This window comes from Geotrypetes seraphini, chromosome 13, assembly GCF_902459505.1.
Source record: "Geotrypetes seraphini chromosome 13, aGeoSer1.1, whole genome shotgun sequence".
NCBI lineage: Eukaryota > Metazoa > Chordata > Amphibia > Gymnophiona > Dermophiidae > Geotrypetes > Geotrypetes seraphini.
Genome location: NC_047096.1, coordinates 70825699 through 70847529, shown reverse-complemented (window position 1 = coordinate 70847529; position 21831 = coordinate 70825699). Strand labels below are relative to the sequence as shown.

Here is a 21831-nt window from a genome sequence, read left to right as displayed (position 1 = left end):
TTTATCTTTCCCTTCTTTGAAGACGGTATAAGGACAGGAATGTTTAAACAGAGATGTTGTAAAGTGAATTCAATTGTTTTGTTAAGCCGTATTTACAGACAGATTTAGATTAGGGTCTCTGCTGGTTAAGGCTTTTTCTGACCCTCTGTGGACTTCAATCTCCAGATAGAAAAAATGCTGATGTGTTTAAAGTTTCATGTGACCTTCCATATATGGTTTGTATTTACGTCACATGCTGACACATGCTGGCAAACCTGATTCGTATAAAAGATGTGAAACTCATAATAAACTTTGGACATGTTTTGGAAGACGATTTCTGGTCTTTAAGATGTGTCCCCAGGTACCTGACTTTCAAATGACAGAGACAGAGAAAGTATGGGGCAGGAATTGGGACCTAAATCCTTTTCAACCGGGAAATGATAGGATATGGCAGATAGGAGCAAATTTGCAATATGATAAGATGAGCCTTGATTGGCACAAGAGTGGAAGGTGTAACCTTGAGAGAAGGTTATAAAAATCAATGCAGGCCTTTGTTTAACTAGAGATGATTACTTACAGCTAGATATTTTTGCCTTGGCATCTATCTGTATGATTTTTCTAATGATCTTTCCAATGCATTACAATTGAGACAATATATTTTTAACATGCGTTTACTGTTACATTTTTATATTCTGCTTAAATAAAATATTGTCTGATTTTGGGTAATACATTGCACGTCTGCATGGTTTTTGGAGTCAGCCTGTGAAGGGCTTTGGCAGCGAGCTCTTCAACATCTAGCAATAATAATAATAAGTTTATTCTATAGCCAGAAAGGGGGGGGAGGTGGGACACACATCTAACCCTCAAAGCTCCAGAAGGGCTACTGCACTTCTTTTACAGGATGACAGAAGTTAATTCACACTTTGGATTAGACTTTTCTGTTAAGGTGTGAAAAGCTCTCTTCCAAGGAACATGGGGCAAGGGCAATAATCTATAGCAATGTTCTTCAACCGCCGGTCTGCAGAAATTTCCTTCAATCGCAGGTCTGCGGTGCAATCGATGTGGCATAATCTTCGGGCCAGCTCCCTCTTCCTCAGTAATGCAGTGCTCCTATGCGCGTCCTGGGCCTGAACCGGAAGCCTTTTCTCTGATGTCATAACATCAGAGGGAAGGCTTCCAGATAAGGCGCGAGGAGCCACTGTTTGTGGATTTGTGCACTGCGTCAGTGAGGAAGAGGGAGCCGGCCCAAAGATAACACTAGGGGCAGCATAAATAATAATAATAATAACTTTATTTTTGTATATCGCATTACCATGGAAGTTCTATGCGGTTAACAGATGAAGAGACTGTACATTTACAGTGAAGTTACTTTTTTTTTTTTTTGGCATAGCAACATTTACATTTTCAGCGACGCTACATTTACGGTGAAGTTATTTTTCAGCTAGGTTACAAATTGCAGAGAAGTTACATTTGCTGTAAGTTACATATATATAGCGGAGTTCATACAATAGTGTTACATACGGCGGTGATACATACTGCGGTGTTCGATAAGGCAGAGCAGAGGCATTTAGTATGGGAGGTAACGAAGAAGGGGTGATTAGTTGGATAGGGTGATCCATTTTGTTTAACCATTTGGTGGCTGACAAGATTGGAGGAGTCGAGAGTCTGAAGTAAAATGGCCAGAAGATACAGCACAGCATGGAAGGAGGGAGACAACAAAGTTAGGGAGAATGATTTTACTTTTGAATTTAATGATTGAATTGCTTCAATTTTGAGAATTTACATCTGCAGTTTGTATTTTGCACTGTTCAGGAAGAAATGCATTTGTTTCTTTTTCTCTGGGGTTGTACTGCAGGCATGAGTTTTGCATCTTAGGGTTTGTTTGTATATATTAGTACTTTTAGGGCTCATTTTACTAAGCTGCAATAGTGGTCTTAGCGCGCGCTAGACCTTAATGCCAGCATTGAGCTGGCGTTAGTTCTAGCTGCGTAGCGCGGGTTTAGCGCATGCTAAAATCCTGCATGCGCTAAAAACGCTATCGCAGCTTAGTAAAAGGAGCTCCTAGTTTTTGGTCACGTATTTGCATAGGGGTTATCTGTGTTCTGGTAGGAATTAATTTTGAGAAGCAGTGTGTTTTGTATAGTTTAATTTTGTGGTTAACCATAATGTGTTGTTAATAAGATTATATTGTGTGTGTGTATATAAGAAAAATGAATGGAAAAAATGGTGCTACAATTAGTACTATTATGGGGGCAGGGTTGGGGTGAAGATGGGCGGGGTCTGGCCCACAACTTAGCCCAGTATTCTTCAACTGCTGGTCCACAAAATAATTCTTTTATTTCTGCCAGGTCCATAGGTGTCAAAACGGTTGAAGAACACTGATCTATAGTGTTATTTGGAGCCCTGTAACCTTTGAACACATGCAGTTTCTTGCTGTGTTCAAAGGTTACACTTTTTGAACAGTCTCGCACATTAATCCAGCTAAAATGTGCTAATCTCCTGCTGCAGGTTTAGAAAGAAAAAGGAGGCGGAGGAGCAGTTACATTCTGCTGCACTGTTTAAAAGACAGTAACATTCACTTGCCTAGCAATCAGTTTAAATAAGTTTAACCAGCTTACTAAAAATCACCTTTTTTAAAATCCAAAGTGTTGCTACACCCTATTTTAAATGCCCCTTTGGCTGTCCTTCCGCAGACAGTTCCCACGTCTGCTGCTCTGCACTATTTCCCTCAACTTCCGCTTCCGGTGTTTAGTTCCTCACAAAACGTACTGGCGTCACTGCCGCGTGGAACCCACTACGTCAACTCTGTCTTATAGTCAATGTATTTTTGCTGTGGGGGAGGGGCGGAGTTGCGGTTTTTTTTTCCCCGGGTGTCACTCTTCTCTGGGTTCCGCCCCTTGCTTTCAACTGATTGGTTGGAAGGCGGCGGCGCTCCCCACTGGGAGGCAGGGTTGCGCTCCCGGCGCGCGCTCATGCTTTCCTTTCTCGGTCTTGCATTCGTTGTCGTTTGGAGCGGCTGCCGCCGACTGGCTGGACGCTGGGCGGAAAGATGGCGGGACGGGTGAGTGAGTGAATGACTGATGGATTTGCAACCCTTCTGATGTTCTTCTCCCTGGCATATGAGTCCCGAATCTTGCCTCTGGGTAAAGTGTGGAGAAATCAGATTGAAAAAGAAATTCACGGCTACAGTGTCTAGATATAAAAAAAGAAGCCTTATGGGGGTGACTGTACCCTGTCACGAGCGTATTTGTTGCAGACATTTCCTCTCTGCTTCCCAGCGCTTAGGTTCTGCAGTTACTCTCATTCTCCTCTCGAAGGCTTTAAATGTTGCCTAGTGTCATTCAGGAAAACCTTGTGGCCTTGCAGGAGCCAGTGTGTTGCTAATAATTATAAAATGATGATGTTATGGAGCATCTGGTCTGTACTTCTCCTCAGTCCCTTATGTCGTGACCCTTTTGATGAGTGATATCGTATTATTTCATAAAAAGGGTAAACAGTGATAGCTTTGCTGTGCTTGCATTCGTTTTTGCACCCACTCCTTTGCTGTCAAGTCGCCGATTGAGAGCCCCCGATCTTTTGGAAACTAAGGGTCTTGTTCTCCTTTCTCATTCGCAGAGGGCTAGAAAACCCATAACGTTTATTTATTGTATGGATAGAGAAAACCAGCTGTCGGTCTGATTAACGAGATGCATGGGATAGGGCTTGACTTTCTGGTTAGTTCTGGGATAGGGAAAACGTGAACAATTTGAGGATATATTGAGAAGGGGGAGAAGCAGGATTCTGCAATCAGCTTCAGATTAGGGGGATTTTCCTTGGTCCAGAGCAGAGACTATATTGATGCTGCCACTGCTGTAGACTCGTCGGATTGCAGTCCCTAGCTATTGCTTTTCTTAACTTGACGTTAGCTATCATTTATGTAATATGGATGATCAGGATACATCATTTCAGGATTCCCTAATGTAGGGCTTTTGCTTTCTTACAATTGCATGGATATACCTTACAAATATAAATAGGGCTTCTATTCTTAGGTTCTTAGGAGTGTTTTTCAGCTGATAAGTTTCTTTGAGGCTTTTAGAGGGGTATTGTTCCATAGGTACTATTGGTGTATATGCTATTTAGGAGTCAGTGCAGGAAAAGCACAAAAATTGACTAGAAGATATAGGATAAGCCATTGGAGAGGAAAGAGTAATAGAGGAAGTTTATTCAATAAACACTTGTTTTAATTTTTTTGCTTCAAAGGTATTGGTGCTTCAGTTAAAACCTAAAATCAGAAGCCCTAATTATAATCTGTATTTTAGGAATTTGTTTTAGGATAGCACAATAACCCAAATTCTTTGGTCTATAGAAAATTACTTAACATTGATATTACAGTAATGCATCTAATTTGCATTAGAACACACCTATAACTAGAAAAGATGGTCAAATAATATCAAACGACCATCACTTGGGCACATTGGTACAAGCTGGAAAAGCTGCTTTGCAGTTTCATTGCAGTATTATTTAAGGGCTCTCTGTCAGGTGGTTCCTTCCAAAAGCCTGATATATTACTATCCAATTTGCCCTGATGCATATGCTATGAGTGCTGAAACATGTTGGGCTGTCTTTACAAAAATTGTTGAAATCTGGATATATGTACCATGAACCATCTTTATTTTATTTTATTTTTTTTAACCTTTTAATAAAACTTCAGTTGAGCTGCCAGACTGCTCCTTTTATTTTTCTGCTGTCCAATCGTAACAATTTGATTTGAGTTGTTCAAAATTACATGATAAAATGTCTGGGTAGACTGTATAGGTCTTTATTGGCCACTGTTTTTTTCCAGTGTTTTGTATAATGGTTTTCTTTATTTGATGGAATTATTTCTGAGCTCTTATTTTCTTGTTAAATCCTTTTTTTAAGTGGTTTAGTTTTACTTTGGCAAGTCAATGCATTGCTGTATGTATGTTTTTGGCAATTCAGGGAAGCTAGTCTTAATAAAGGAATGAACTAAATCCAAATGATATAATCAATGACAACAAAGAAATACTAATTTGCCTATCCAGTATGCTTAGTTATTCCACTCAAAATGGTGCTTTGATGCATTTATAGATAATTTGATGCTATTTCTTATGAATTAGGTGATTAGGATTAGCATGTAATATTTAAGTGATGCTTTCTTTTAGTGAACCCCTTTATTTTACCTTTCTAAATAGGGGTAGTATGGAAATGACTCTAGTAAAGGTCATCAAGTATCTAAAATTGCTACATTGTATCTATATACTTATTTTGTACCTGGGGCAAAGGAGGATTAAATGATTTATCCAGTATCACATGGATATACAGTTGGAATCAAACCCCTGGTTTTCAGGCCACTATATTATCCATTAGGCTACTCCTCCACTCCAATAGGTATACACTACTAATGGAATCAGGGCCGAGCAATTAAGCCTCCTGCCTCCCCATCCTATTCAGATTTTCAGCCTGAACCATAAGGCCAAGAACAGGACATCCTCTGCTCATAGCTCAGACGCTAAGCTAGGATATTTGTCAAAAGAGAAAAAGAAACCAGAGTCTTAACAATTAGCCAGGTAGAGATGGGGATCATCACCTCAGTCTACTGATGCTGCCAAGTGATCCAGGTTGGCCACTGTTGGAGACAGGATGCTAGTTTCAATGGGACATTTGCTTTGACCCATAATGGCATTTCATAGAAGTCTTATGAATCATTCATTAGATTTATTATGCTGGTCGGAGTGAAACTGCAGTGACTAGGCAATACTGCAGATAAAGCTATTTCAGCCTAGCCCCTTCCAAAACTATTTGTGGCATAATAAAGGATCCTAGGCTGAGCTGGGGCAGCAGATATGTGAGAAAAACATGCAGATGCATGTAACATCTTTTAAAAAGATTGTTTTTCAGATCAGATCAGATTATAATGCATAATGTGCTACAGAAACTATTATGAGGCCAAAATAATACTAGATTTATTTATTATTATTTTTTTTAAACCCATAAGAGTCATAATATACTTAATATTAGTTTTTTAACTGGAGGAGCTGCATTATTTCATTGGCCCAGATTCACTACTAAAGCACACAAGAGTGCCAACCCATAACAGGATGTATTTAAATAACCTTTGTTTCCTAGTAACTGAGGGTAATCATATTCTAGAAGCACTTAAAAATGTAGATAATCGAGATACAAAACAGGCTAATATTGTTCCACCCATATGAATACTGGGGGAAGTGAGGAAATGATCATCGTGCAGAACGTTTTAGGATAAAAACAGAATGTGAGATATGAGAGTATCAAATAAGATGCAATGAAAACATAAATTCAAATAAAATAAGCAAGACAAAACACATTCTTGACAGAATTCACATTTATTATTATTGGGAATTTTTGACTGCCTTTTCATGAAGGGATTCACCCAAAGCAGTTTACAGTATATTGAATAATAATCAGATACTTTTTTTTTTTAAGGTACTCTAAAGTATTGTAAACAAATGCTGTCTATATCTGATATATTCTTTCCTAAGAACAATTCTGTAACATGGGAGTGCGTTTCAGATGCCCCCCAGTAGTTCACTTTGTGGATTTCCTGTTTCAAATCTTATAACTCCAACTCTTTCTCTTCATTAACTATCTTGCATCCCATTCTGATTCTGCCTGTCACTCCCACATTCTTACACTTTTTGTCTTTTGACCACTCTGGACTGTTGTAAGGCAAGGCAGGACGAATCAGCCTCTGTAATATCTTGCATAAATTATTGCATAGCTGCCTGTACAGTGGCCATTCTAGCTTTTGGCTTGTTAGGTACATACGTCAGAATTAAAGTATAGGCAAACTAGGAATATGCCTAGAATTCAAGTGTTGAGAGGGCTTTCTATAATGTGCTAAGTCAATGGTTCCCAAAGCAGATTTTTATCCTGGTAAAGAAGAGTGGGCCAAAAGAAGGCCTGAGCTAACAGTGTTAGTGCTGCCCAATTCAGGAAAAAAATTTTTGATTCGATTCAGCCTATTGAATTGATTTTTTTCAATTTGATTTTCCTGCCCAAGTGTTTTGTTTTTAAACATCCTGGTGGGTTTATTTTATAGCCTCTTCACCCCCCTTTGCCCTCTCCTACCCACACTGGCGCTGTGGTGTAAACAAACAAAAAAGACTTTTCCTCTCTTTCTTAAATCCTAGCTCACGTTTGCGGTCTAACACCACCTCTGGCAGGATACACATTTCAAATCTGACACTGTAATCACAAAATAGAAAATAAAATTATTTTTTCTACCTTTTGTTGTCTGATCATTATTCAAATCATTTTGGTCCCAGGCTCTGGTTGTCTTCTGATAGCTCACTTGCCAAGGTTTCCTGCCCATTTTTCGTTTTCTTCTTTCTCCCTTCTAACCATCCATATTCCGTTTCTGTCCTCCCCTTCTGTTTCCCTGCCCTCCCCGAGGTCTGGCATCTTTCATTTTTTTTCATCTCCATCCCCAGATCAACCTTTTCTCAACTACCCTTTCATCCTTCATCTCTCCCTTTCTCTTCCCCACCACCCCAGAGTCCACCATCTCTTCCCAACTACCCTCTTATCCAGTATCTCTATCCCCTTCCACACCATCCCTTGTGTCCAAATTCTCTCCCTTTCTGTTCCTTCCCTCCCTAAATCCCATTTTCCACCATCTCTCTCCCTCTCCTCTGTTTTTAGACCCACTATCTCTTCCCCCAAAGTCCGGCATATGCATGTCTCTTTGAACCCCCCCTTTCCTCCCTCCCTCCATGTACTTCTACACCAGGGCTCCCCACCCCTGAAGGCCTGCACTCCACCCCTGAAGGCCTGTACCACCCCCCTGAAGGCCTTTCCCCCATGAAGGCTTGCACTACCCCCCCGAAGGCCTGTCCCCCACCCCTGAAGGCCTGTCCCTCTTGAAAGCCTGTTCCCCCGAAGGCCTGCGTGTTCCCCCCTGACCTGCACATCTATTTATCTAATGCCAACAGCGGAGCAGCCTGCAGAGAGGATCGCCTGTATTTTAGTGATCCTTGCAGGTTGCCATAGGCCTCTGGAGCTGTCTTCCCTCTGCCACGGTCCCGCCCCCTCCTCTGACGTCAGAGGCAGGATTGTGGCAGAGGGCAGACAGCTCCAGAGGCCTATGGCAACCTGCAAGGATCGCTAAAGTACCGGTGATCCTCTCTGTAGCCTGCTCCACTGCTGATATTAGGTAAATGGATGCACGGGAGGCCAGGGGGGAAGCTGGACACCGCAGTACTTCCCAACTGACCGTCCCCCCTGATCCTCTAAAGCAGGAGTGGCAGTGGCCAGTCAGCAAGAGGCAGCGCTGCTGATCCTGCTTTAGGGGGTGAGGAGGGAGGGTCAGTCACCGAATTGGGAGACTGACTTTTTTGTTTGTTTGTTTTTGTTTTTAAATCGATTCGCCCAAAGTGAATTGGTGAATTGATTTGAATTGTGAATTGGGCAGCACTAGTTCATGTAGATTGTTCTGCAGTTGGGGTCAGCAAGCAGTGCTTCTTAACTGCTTCTTCCTCCTCCTCCTTCTTCTGGTTTTTCTCTCGTTAGAATAGGTCCCTGTTTGTTAGAGTTTTAAAATGTATTTATATTATGATTAGAGCTTCTGATTTCAGGTTGTATGTCCTAAACATTGATAATATATCCCCTTGTACAAAATTAAAATAGATATTTATTGGATAAACACTGAAAAATGTTGCTTCCCTTAGTACTTTCTCCCTCCCAACTTGTGTTGTATCTTCCACTTGTTTTTGTGTATAATCTCATTGACAACACCTAAGTTTCACACATTCATATTTTCCATTCCACCAGAAAAGGTACCAAACAAAGTACCTGTGCACAAAAAACACCAACAAACCCCAATTATTTTGTACCCTCACTCCCCCAAACAAATAACTAGAAAATAAAACATCTAAATTTACCATTTATAAAGACCTAAGAATAGAATGGGGTCAACAAACTTGTTTGCATAGGACAGGGGTGGGCAACAAGGACTGCAATCCAGTCTTGTTTTTAGGATTTCCCCAATGAATATGCATGAGATCTATTTGCATGCACTGCCTCCCATTTTATGCAAATGGATCCCATGCATATTCATTGGGGAAATCCTAAAAATCCGACTGGATTGCGGCCCTCGTTGCTCCTGGCCTAGGTGCTACCAAAGGTTTAACCCTGCCCTGCTAGTATGTAAAGTTCAAATTTTATTTACAATTATTTAACATACAGCTCTTAATTCAGAAGAATTCTTCACCTTCTAACTATAGCATCAAGATAATGGAGGGCTTGGTCTATTTCCAGCTTTTAGATTATTTGGAGCAACATTCTCTTTTACATATGTCTCAATTGGGACTTCATTCACAATATAGTACTGAGACAGTTCTTGTCTCCCTTCTGGATTACTTGCACAATTTATTTAGCATAGGTATCAGGGCTCTGATAATGCAATTCAATCTGAGTAGCACATTTGATTTGGTGGATCATAAAAAACTACTTAGCTGTCTGGATGCCATAGGTATTACTGTTTCAGGTTTTTTTTGACTCCACGTATTTATCAGGTGCGTTTTAACAATATCCTTTCTGGTAAATAGAGCAATCCCTGTGGAATTCCCCAGGGGACCCGTTTTCTCCTTTACTTTTCAATATTTACTTGGCTTCTTTAGGAATCAGACTGTCCAGTCTGGACGTCAAAATTTATAGTTATGCAGATGATAACTGTTGTGATTCCTAGTCCATTCTTTCTATCTCAAACTATACAGTTAATATCGACTGTAATTTCCACTAAAGAGCAATGGATGGATGAGTTAAAATTGAAACTCAACACAGACAAAACAAAATTCTTCTTGTTTACCCCTAGCAAGAAGAAGGTAGAACAGAGTTTAGATCTAAAGGGAACTTCATATCTGATTAATTCCACAATTAACATTTTAGGGGTCATCTTAGACCAAGACCTATCAATGAAAACTCATACCAACTTCTTGGTTTGAAAAAGTTTCTACTCATTGTGGAAATTATGTTCGATCAGATCATATTTTGATACTTCCCCTTTTAGACTATTAGTGCAGTCTTTGATGCTCAGTACTCTGGGTTATTGTAACATCATTTATTATGCAGGTCTTCAAAAAAATCTTTATAGGCAGCGTATCATTCAAAAATACTGCTGTAAGATTAATTTTCAATTTAAGAAAGTCTGATCACGTAACACCTTAATATCACAAGTTGCACTGTCTTCCAATTGAAGCTAGAGTGATTCTTTTAAATTTGGATCCATGTGCTATAAAGTATTACATGGCCTTATAGCAGATTATCTTATGGATCATTTTATATTTGCCAATTCTAGACATTCACAACGCTGTCTTGCATTTTTTGCCTTTCCTTCAGTCAAGGACTGTTGGTACAAAAAATACTTTCAGAGATTATTCTCATTTCAAGCAGCGATAAGAGAAAGAGTTTAATAATTTAATAGTTAATTTTGCATCCTATCAACACTTTAGGAAATTGTTGAAAACTTACTTATATGATAAATTTTTGTAATTATAAGTTACAGTATATATTTTTGCTGAAATTGTTAAGTCTCTTTGAAATGTGAACCGCATAGAATTGGAAAGTATTGCAGTATACATATAAATTTTTATGCTTTCGAACTCGTTTCCGATTCCCAGGTCTCCAAACTCTGCCTCAAGTTAAAATTCTGCAACTGTACCTTGGATCCTTTCCCCTCCTATTTATACGAGAATATTCCCACACAAGCCATCTCATCTCTCACCAAACTTATAAATTCCGCCCTACTCTCAGGCCTATTTTCTGCAGAAATGGGACACATTGCCTTATCCCCTCTATTGAAAAAAGCTAATCTAAACTCCTCCACACCATCCAGCAATCGCCCAATAACCAACATTCCTCTCCTTACCAAGATGCTAGAGTCCATCATATTCACCCAACTCTCATCCTATCTTGAGAGATTCTCCATTCTCCTACCCTACCAACATGTCTTCAGACCCAACTTCAGCACCGAATCCCTTTTGGCCTCTTTAATTTCAAAAGTCCAACAACTTCACTCTTGCAACAAGTTCGCTGTCCTTCTTCAATTTGACCTTTCTGCAGCTTTTGACATTGTCCATCATGACATTCTAATCCTCCAACTTTCTGAAATTGGCATAAACTCCACAGTCTTAGATTGGTTCTCAAAATTCTTACATTCCTGCTCTTACTTCGTTAACATGAATGGCACCTCATCCTCCCCTTGGAAACCGATTTGCGGAGTTCCTCAGGGTTCACCTTTATCCCCGATTCTTTTTAATGTTTATATGTCCTCCCTGAAACTCCTCCAACTATTCCCCTTGGAGACACTTTACACCTACGCCGACGACATCCTCGTCCTCCTCGAGGCTGACTCTAACCTCACCAACCTCTCTGATAACATCTCTTCTTGTATAACGAATCTCCAATCCTGGGCTCTCACCGTTCAAATGAAACTAAATGAGACCAAAACAAAACTACTTTGGCTCGGCCCAAAATTAGATCAGCTGCCCACCCTCATCCCACTATCCTCTGGCACCAAACTGCAGCTTGAGCACTCAAACAAAGTTCTGGGAATCATCATTGACTCTACACTGTCCTTCAACGATCACCTCAACTCCTTAGTAAAAAAAATGCTTTTTCAACCTTCACATGTTAAGGAAAGTCAGATCCTGCTTCCACCAACAACACTTTGCTGTCCTCGTCCAATCCATTATTCTATCCAGACTGGATTACTGCAACTCCATCTACTTAAGCCTAACAAAGAAAAGTCTTCTCAGACTGCAGCGGATTCAGAATACCGCGGCTAAACTAATCTTCGCAAAAAGCAAATTCGACCACGTCTCCCCACTGCTGTCTAAGCTTCACTGGCTCCCAGTTATCCTCAGGGTTAACTACAAATGCGCCTGTCTAGCCTTCAAGTCTCTTCACGGCATCCTTCCTCCCCTTTTTCCACTTTCTTGGCTCTCCTCGAATCCTAACTCCACCAGATCCACTCAAAAATTCAAACTACCCTTCCCCTCTTTAAAAGGCATATCCCATACAGGCAAACTTGGAACATCCCTCCTCTTCAGGATCACTGAGCTGTGGAACAGCTTTACTGCCCCTCTTCGGAGTTCGACCTCCCTCCAACGCTTCAGAAAACATTTGAAAACTTGGCTTTTCTCTAAAATGTAACTACTCCCTCCCTCTCCACTATACTAAGTCCCCTCTTTCTTTCCTTTTTACTAAGCCCTTCTTCTTTCCATTGGAGTTCCTTTCTTTATTAATTCCTGTAAACCGTGTCGAGCTCCACTTCTGTGGAGATGATGCGGTATACAAACTTAAGGTTTAGTTTAGTTTAAGAGGATAAGCACTGTAAAAACGCTAGAGCAAGCTTGGTCCCTTTTTAAGGACACAGTCACCAAGGCGCAAGATCTTCATATACCACATATCAACATTCCCTCCAATTCCTCTCATGTTAAAGACTCTGTTCAAACTTAAACGAGAGGTGGCCATCATTATTCTCATTGCTCCTCGGTGGCCCAGGCAACATTGGTTCTCCCTTCTACTTCAACTCAGCTCCAGGGAGCCCATACCTCTTCCAGTTTTTCCTACTCTGCTTACTCAGCATCAAGGATCACTTCTACATCCCAACCTGCAATCACTGCACCTGACAGCTTGGTTTCTCTTGGGCTGAATACTTCTGACTTGCATCTCTCTCAGCCTGTTCGACATATTAGTGACACCTCAAGGAAACCAGCCACCCAACAATGTTACCAACAAAAGTGGACTAGGTTTTCCTCCTGGTGTCTTCTTCATTACGATCCAACTTCCTTATCAGTGGATTTGGTGTTGGATTATCTTCTTCATTTGTCTGACTCTGGTCTCAAATCTCCTTCTATCAGACTCCATCTCAGCGCTATTACAGCTTTTTACATACCAGTTGAGGGAAAGCCTCTCACTGCTCATCCTCTGGTCTCCAGATTCATGAAAGGACTTTTCAAAGTTAAATCACCTCTCAAGCCTCCGCCTGTTGTCTGGGGCCTTAATGTGATACTATCTACCTTGATGAAGCCACCATTTGAACCAATGGCCACAGCTCATCTCAAGTTTCTCACATGGAAAGTTGTCTTCCTTATTGCTCTCACCTCTGCCAGGAGGGTCAATGAGTTACAACTGTTGGTGGCAGATCCATCCTTCACAGTTTTTCACCGTGATAAAGTGGTTCTATTCATGCATCCAAAGTTTCTACTGAAAGTTGTCGCGGAGTTTCATATCAATCAGTCGATTGTTCTGCCAGTGTTTTTTTCCTAAGTCTCATTCTCATGCAGGAGAAACTGCTTTGCACACTCTGGACTGTAAGTGTGCTTTGGCCTATTACATCGACAGGACAAAGTCTCATCGCACTTCTCAACTTTTTGTCTCATTTGATCCGAACAAGTTGGTGCACCCTCTTTCCAAGAGAATTATTTCCTGGCTGGCTGCCTGTATCTCATTCTGTTATGCTCAGATTGGACTGACACTGGAGAGTCGTGTCACAGCCCACAAAATCAGAGCTATGGCGGCTTCTGTAGCTTTCCTTCGATCTGCTCCCATTGAGGAAATCTGTAAAGCTACCACCTGTCATCAGTTCATACATTCACTTCTCATTATTGTCTGGAGTCTTTCTCCAGACAGGATGGGCACTTTTGCCAATCTGTATTACAATATTTATTTTCCTAAAGGCCAACACTCCCACCATCCCATTCTTGTTAGCTTGGAAGTCACCCACATGTGAGAATATGCCACCTGCTTGTCCTGGGATAAAGCACAGTTACTTACCATAACAGGTGTTATCTAGGGACAACAGGCAGATATTCTCACAACCCACCCACCTCCCCTGGTTGGTTTCTTAGCTGGCTTTCTGAACTGAGGAGCTGTGCGCCTACATTGGGCAGGAAGGCACTCGCACATGCATGGTGTGGGCTATCGTGACCTTTCTAAGTTTCTTAAAGTGGCGATGCACTTTAAAAGTGTCCGTACTGGGGCTCCATGGATGACGTCACCCACATGTGAGAATATCTGCCTGCTGTCCCTGGATAACACCTGTTAATGTTTTTTGCCGGTGTATAGGACACACTTTTTCTCCCTCAAAATAAACTTAAAATAAGGGGGGCGTCTTATACACTGATAATCTACGTAAATTATGAGCTCTGCACCCTGTCAGTCCTACCTCCTCTGCCGTTGGAGTCCTTGGTGGTCCAGAGGTGCAGCGGGCAGGAACAAGCGTTCTGTGCTCCTTCCCCACTGCTAACCTGATTAGTCGATCGCTGCTGTGGCTGTCTCGAGTTCTGGCTTCTTCATCTGCTGAGCGGCACCGAGCAGGAACACGCTTTGGTGCTCCTGCTTGTCGCTGAGAGGCTTCTTGACTAGCTCCGCAAATTCTCGCGCTCCTGCTTCGAACAGGAGCGCGAGAATTTGCGGAGCCAGTCAAGAAGTCAGAACTTGGGGCAGCCACGGCAGCAATCGACTGACCGGGTTAGCAGTGGGGTAGGAACGCGAAAAGCTCGCCTCTGCCCAGTACATCCCTGGACCACCAGGGTATCCAGTGGCAAAGGGGGTATGATGGATGGATGGACAGACGGACAGTGCAGGGAGGGGGGGAAAGGATGGAAAGCGTGGGAGGAAAGGGTGCTTTGAGCAGTGCCTTGGTAGTGAGGAGGCTGGGTGCAGAGCCTGACAGGAGAGGGGGCACTGTACATGCGCATAAGTATTTTTTTTTCTTAAAAACGGGTTTAAAAAAGGGGGTGCGTCTTATATGCCGGTGAGTCCTATACGCTGGCAAATACAGTAACTGTGCTTTATTAGGAGGTGATTATAGTCAACCAGGTCAAAAGTAGACAAGAGATCTAGAGAAATAAGAATCACAGTATTGTCCTGATCTAAATGTTAAAAACCAGAAGAAGTACTGTAAGTCCAAGGAGGGCTGTTTTCGTGCTTGTCTTGTCCATAAAAATCTTCAAGTTAGCCAAGTACAAACCTTCCCATCAATTTTGATATGAACAGAAGATTGACAATTGAATGCAAGTTTGATAACTGCCAAGTAGCCTAATTTGGGATCCTTCACCATTGGATGAACGTAGGTTATTTGCATTCTGCATTTTACGAGGTGTGCCATAATCCTGCCATTGTGCCATATGGTATGATCACTTTCCCTAGAGATGGTGTGAGGGAGGGAGTATATAGAACTCTGTATCTCTTCTATTGGGAAACTTCCCCACAGACTCGGTGCCCCCTTAAGAACTCATGTGATGGGGAGAGAGAACCCTGCCTTTCCCTCTTCTGGACATTTCCCTTCAGATTCAGACACCTTAATAATTGTACTTCTTCCTTAAAGTGTGTGTGTGGGGGGGGGGGAGGAGGTGGCAGGGGTAGGGAGAAGAAGAGGAGACCAGGAAGCAAATCTCAGGAAATATAAAAGGAAGAGCTAGAGGGAAAAAGATCCCAGAGGAAGGTAGGAAAAGGGGGTGTTATAAAATGTTTCACATATTACCAGGCTAAGGTAAGCCACTAATTTCTTGAAGTGTGAACTTTATTCTGTAGCCTGGCTAGGGCCAGACCTAGGTACTAGAAATAATTTTGCTAACCCTGTTTTTGGGGGGTGGCAGCTGCTAGACAAATGAGCATAGGAGTATTTTGTTTATAACACAGAACAGTTTGGGTTTTGGTTTCTTGAATGTATTATTGCTATCTGAACTTGAGCAGAAACAAGCTCAAGAGTGTGTGGAAATAAACCTTTTGTTCACTCGCAAAGTGTGTCCCAGCTATATTTGGATGGTTCTTCTGTAACCTTCTTGTGCCATTTCACAGATGGGTTCTTTCATTTGCTGACCTGAGAGTGGAAATTAACCTTTATCTATCACAGTTTCAGCCTTTCCTGATGGTGCTATTAATTTCCCTTTCCACTATGGAATCTCTTAGGATAAAAGGTACTGTTGCTATGCTACTGTAACTGTGCTGAAAATCTTAGCTCCAGAGCAACACTTCTCCTTTTCAGTGTGTGTTCTAATGCACTGTACTAGCATCTGTGGCACTTAACTGTCCCGTTCTTTCTTTAGCTTTATGACTAATGTTGGGATACTGGTGACTAATGGGATATCGATGACTAATGTGGGATACCGGTGACTAATGTTGGGATACCAGTGATTAATGTGGGATACCGGTGACTAATGTTAGGATACTGGTGACTAATGTTGGGATACTGGTGACTAATGGGATATCGATGACTATAAGGAACAATAAGGAATATGGATACTAAAAAGGCATATATTAGTAGAATCAATAATCCTTTTGTCTTACTGGGAGAAAAATTACCTATTTTCTTAGCCTTTGCAAGAAGCTTTTAGTAGAGACTGACATGCGAAACGGGAAGACGAAGGAAACCACACTAACTGTGCAGTAATGGGAAACCATGGATATGGGAGTGAAATCATTTAGGACTAGATTCTATGTTCAAATGATTTTTATTAAGGTCAATAAAACAAGGACAATTCAAACACTTCAAATATTTGTAACAAGAAGAAACAACAATCCCCCCTACCTCCCCCCATCCCCATCCCTCCCAACCTAGGTCATTCTCCAAACAGCCAACCAAAAGACTAACAAAATGAAAAATAGTAAGAATTTAAAAGTCGACTTCACGCTAGAAGAGTCATGGTGTTCCAAAAGGGCTCCCACACTTTATGAAAGAAACGCCCCTTGGAGGAAGAAAACTCCACAATGTCCCTGCGTTCCCACATCAGAAAGGAAATCACACGTGTCCTCCACAAGGAGATATCAGGAGCTTCTGCATCCAACCATCGCAGGAGGATACACTTCAATGCAATCGCCAATGTCCATTTAAGAAAAGTAGAAGTGCCCCGCGGATGGTATCTAGGAAGAATACCAAAAAGTAACAAGGGAGAACGACATAATTTTATCTGCCAAATACATTCAATGAAAGTGAAGATGCAGTCCCAAAAAACCTCAATCGAGGGACAAGACCACAACATATGGCCCAAACTCGCCTCTGGGCAAGAGCTTAGGACCAGATTCTATGAACAGCACTGCTCAGTGTGGTTGTCAATTCAAAAATTGGCACCATTTATAGAATCACACCTAGCGGTGCCTAAGTGGACTTAAGTGGGGCAGGAGTGTGGAAAGCTCGCTCCTGCTCGGTACTCCGCCGGACCAGCAGGGATTCAAAAAGGTACACAGGGGGGAGGCGGCAGCGAGCTAAAATAAATTGTCATAGTTCGCTGGGACAGGAGATGGGAGGGATCCCTCTTATCCTGGCCTAACACTAGATCACCAGGTCATACGGCAGGCTTGGTGGAGGCCTGCAGGACATTGGAAGAGGGGGGTGACAGGGCAGCGAGGTGGGGGAAGCCTAGCAGGGAGGGAGGGGGGACAGGGTGGAGAGCCTGGTAGGGCAGGGAGTGAGGCAGGGCTGGGTGTAGAGCCTGGCAGGGAGTGAGGGGGTAGATGCAGATCCGGGCAGGGCACATGAGTATAAAAATTAACCCGGCTTATATTCGAGTCAACCTTTTTTTCCCCCCCCCCTACTTTTTGGGGAAAAAAGTTACCTAGACTTATATTTGGATCATCTTATATTTGAGTATATACGGTACTTTCTTTGTTTTCTGGAGCCATATGGTTAGCCTAGAGCCAAACACATAGAGGAATATAAATAATTACATGAGGATGCTCTTCATGCTTTCCTTGGTGCTGCTCACTCTTATCCCTAAGGGGCTGTCTGTATCAGTGATTCGGATGTACAGTATGTCATTTTCCTTGTTGTAAATTCTACTGTGAAATGTACAGACTGAATCGTACAGCTTTCATAATGATTTCTAACTAATACATGTTGTGGTTAAACTGTAAAATCTATCTTTTGAAATCTTCTTCTTGTAATATCTAATGGTTTGTTATATTATCATACTTGGTATCCTGTTCTTTACAAACCAGTATAATGTTTGACTATTGCTGTATTCAGATTGTCCCATCTCTTGCTTCCTCTCTTCCCCTCAAGTTAGAGATCAAAGACAGATTCACAAGTGCAGAGGGATTTAGAAAGAATTCCATGAGCCATACTTCACATGCTCACCTCGCTTATTAAATTTGAGAATGCTTAGGCGAGAGGCTATGTGGTAGGATAAAGTGTAGATTATGCCTGTTGGAACTAATACTGGTGGTTGAAATGCTAGTGTAAGCATTAATGGGGTAGTTCTGTAAGCTGGTGCCTATGTGCCACTGCGCATCAAAGACGCCATTAATTGACAAGCACTTATGTGCCCAGGCCCTATTCTGTAAGGTAGTACCTAACTGCAAGGGGGCATATGTTTTGGGGTGGAGCATGGTGGTCAATGGGAATGCCTCTGTTATGCAAATAGCTTATAGAATACTACTGTATACCTTATGTGCGTTATTTGCCATACTTAGATGCTTCAGATTACACCTGTCATTGATATTGCATAAGAGGGTGCCTAAATATGGACACCGATGCTGACATCTTATGCTAGCTTCTCAATTTATGTTAAAAGGATCATCAGATGGCACACTACCTCCAGTATTAGTCTTGACAGCATAATCTACACTTCCTTAGCAAAGCAGCAGATGAATCCAGAGACCAATGGGATAGCTCACTTCTACCAGCAGGTGGAGATAGAGAAACTGATTAACAGGTGTACTTATTTGCTGGCACTCCTCCTGTCTCATCAGTATTCTCTATCTCCAAGCAGGTGGAAGTCGCTATTCAACTAGCTCCTGGATTCTGGCTGTGGCTGGAACTTTATTACCTCCTGTTGAGATTATTATTATTTATTTATATGCCACCATACCGGGGAGGTTCTAAGCGGCTCACAGCATGAAAAAAGCAGTACATGCATACATTTTCAATAAAAAATCTCAATATAATACCATAAAAGGCAGTGCATACATTTCAGTAAAATTAATCAAGATAAAAATGTAAAACCATGTAAGTAAAAAGCATAAGGAATAAAATGCGAGCATGGTTGAAAATAGGAGAAAATGTAAAGCCATTACGATGTCAGCCTTTTAATAATTGAGTCTTTAGTAATTTCCTAAAATCTAAATAAGAAGAAGCTTCTAACATCATTTTTCCGAGCCATATATTCATTTAAGCGGCCTGAAAAGAGAAAGTTTTCTCAAGAAACCTCTTGTAGCGGCAACATTTTATAGAAGGATAAGTAAATAGCTGCACTCTCCGTGTATTTTTATTAAAATGACTCCAAGAAAATGCGAGAGGAAATAACCTGGTGACAGACCAAATGCTACTTTGTAACAAATACAAGAAAATTTAAACAATACTCTAGATTCCACCGGTAGCCAGTGCAGTTTGTGATAGAAAAGAGTGATATGCTCCCATTTTTTTAACCCAAAGATGAGGCGAACAGCAGTGTTCTGGACTACCCTTAATCTCTTAAGAATTTTCAAATAAGACCCTACATATACAATATTACAGTAGTCCAGTAAACTTAAGATGAAAGATTGCACCAACAGCCGAAAAGAGGCTTCATCAAAATATTTCTTGATGGTACGAAGCTTCCAGAGCATTGAAAAACATTTCTTAATAAGTAAATCGGTGTGTTTATCCAGCGTTACCCCTAATATTTTAATGGATTGTTCTATTTTGTAATCCAACCCATTCACACATATCATTGTTTCTCTGAGCTTATCATTAGGTGTTGCCAGAAAGAATTTAGTTTTTTCCTTATTCAATTTCAATTTGAAAGCAGTCATCCAAAGCTCAATCTGGTTTATGATAGTTGCAAGAAAGTTTGTAAATTCCAATAATAGATAAGTAAGTGGGATGACTATAGTAATATTGTCTGCATAGATATAGAATTTAAGCTTTAAACTTTGTAATAAATTTCCCAGAGAAACAAGATAAATATTAAACAAAGTAGGGAAAAGGGGAGAACCCTGCGGAACCCCACAGGCGTTTACCCAATAAAATTATAAAATATCGTCCTTGCACACCTGATACGATCTTTTACCCAAGAAACCGCAAAACCAATTCGAGACGTTTTCTGAAATTCCAATGAATTCGAGACAGTCTAACAGAATACTGTGATCAATCAAATCAAAAGCACTGCTCAAATCAAGCTGGAGAATAAGAGCATTTGTATCCTGGCTAAATAATGAATGTAGGTAATCTAACAGCGAGGCCATAACACATAGCTTAGCATTCTCAAATTTAATAAGTGGAGTGAACATCACGGAGCATAGCACGTGGAATTGACATTAAGTGTATGGTATTGGGGCACCTAAACTGAAACATCAGTTTATAAAATTTCAAAGCCGTTTACCCAGGTCTAAGTACCATAAATATTTATTTAGACTTCTGATGCTGCAAGTGGATGCCTTTAGTCAGGTTCACAAAGGTGTATTTAGGTTTTAGAGAAAAACAGCACATACACCCTGTCCTCCCTCCCTCCCTCCCTCCCTTCCTGCCCTGCCGGCTCTGCACCCAGCCCCACTCCCTCCTATGCCCTGCCAGAATATGCACCCAGTGCCCCTCCCTCCCTGCCATAACAGGCCTTCCTATGCCCCTGCCATCAATTGCAAGCAGCTCTCCACGGGGCAGGAGCACGGGAAGGCTGTTCCTGCTCTGGTTTACCGCTGGACCACCGGGGATTGTAAAAGGTGCACGAGAGAAGCAGGAAGGAGATAAAGGAAGTCACACTCGGCTGGGACAGGAGGCAGGAGGGATCCCTTCTGTCCTGGCCCACCATTGGACCACTGGGAATTTTAAAGGTACGCGGAGGGGGCAGGAGGGTGGGTAAAAGGTTTTTTTGAGTCATCTGGAACCCCTTCTTATCCAAGTTACTTGAACATGCTTTTCACCACTGTTGTCTTGACTTTCTTTTGTCTTGAGCTGTTCTCGACCAGCTCCAATTGGCCTTTCGCTCTCTCCATTCTACAGAAACTAAAGTCTCAAAACGACCTGCGTTCAACACTGTAGATCACCACCTACTCATCAATACGCTGTCCTCTCTTGGATTCCAGGGGCTCTGTTCTCATGGTTTTCCTCCTGTCTTTCCCATCACATCTTAGAGTATGCTCTGGAGGATCCTCTTCCACTGCCATTCCACTATCGATCAGTGTACCTTGGGGCTCTGTCCTGGGACCTCTTTTCTCCATCTATATGTACTCCTGTGGTGCTCTAATCTCCTCACAGGGCTTCCCAGTACCATTTATATGTTAACAACGTGCAAATTTACCACTGTCCACCTGAAATTTCGATGAGAATCTAGGCCCGAGTTTCAGCCTGCCTGGCTGACATTGCTACCTGGATGTCTTGCTGCCATCTAAAATTAAACATGGACAAGACTGAACTCCTTATCTTTCCTTCTAAACCTACCTATCCCCTTTCTTCATTTTCTCTTTCGGTAGATAACGCTTTCATTTTTTGTCTCTCATCGGTTCACAGACTTGTGGTCATTTTTTACTCATTTCTTTCCTTCTCTTTGTATATCCAACAGATCACCAAAACTTTTTGCTTCTTTCTATATAACATCACTAAAATCCGGACTTTCCTTTCTGAATATTCTGCCAAGACCCTCATCCAAGCTGTCGTCACTTCTCGCCTAGATTACTGTAACTTGCTTCTCACAGGTCTTTCGCTAAGCCATCTGTCTCTCCTTCTTATGGAGTCCTCTCTGAAATTGAACAATCCTTCCAAGGTTTATACCACTGTCCCTCCTGGAAGAGAAGGCAGGACCTTGGACAAGTTTGGTCGCCGTTTGTATCAGAATTCTCTGAAGGCAACTAGGGTTCTGAATTACAATTTCATCTTCATTTCTTATTTCAATCATT

The 21831-nt window shown here is 41.6% G+C and overlaps 1 protein-coding gene across 2 annotated transcripts in view; it reads left to right on the top strand.

The window, feature by feature from the left end:
* The first annotated feature begins 2861 nt into the window (after positions 1 to 2861).
* NSF (N-ethylmaleimide sensitive factor, vesicle fusing ATPase) overlaps positions 2862 to 21831 on the top strand; it is a 135027-nt gene continuing 116057 nt past the window's right edge. For both annotated transcript variants that reach the window (XM_033918143.1, XM_033918142.1), the window contains exon 1: positions 2862 to 3040. In XM_033918143.1, coding sequence (XP_033774034.1) covers positions 3029 to 3040 — 12 coding nt within the window. In that variant the 5' untranslated portion in view covers positions 2862 to 3028. The remainder of the gene's footprint in view (positions 3041 to 21831) is intronic.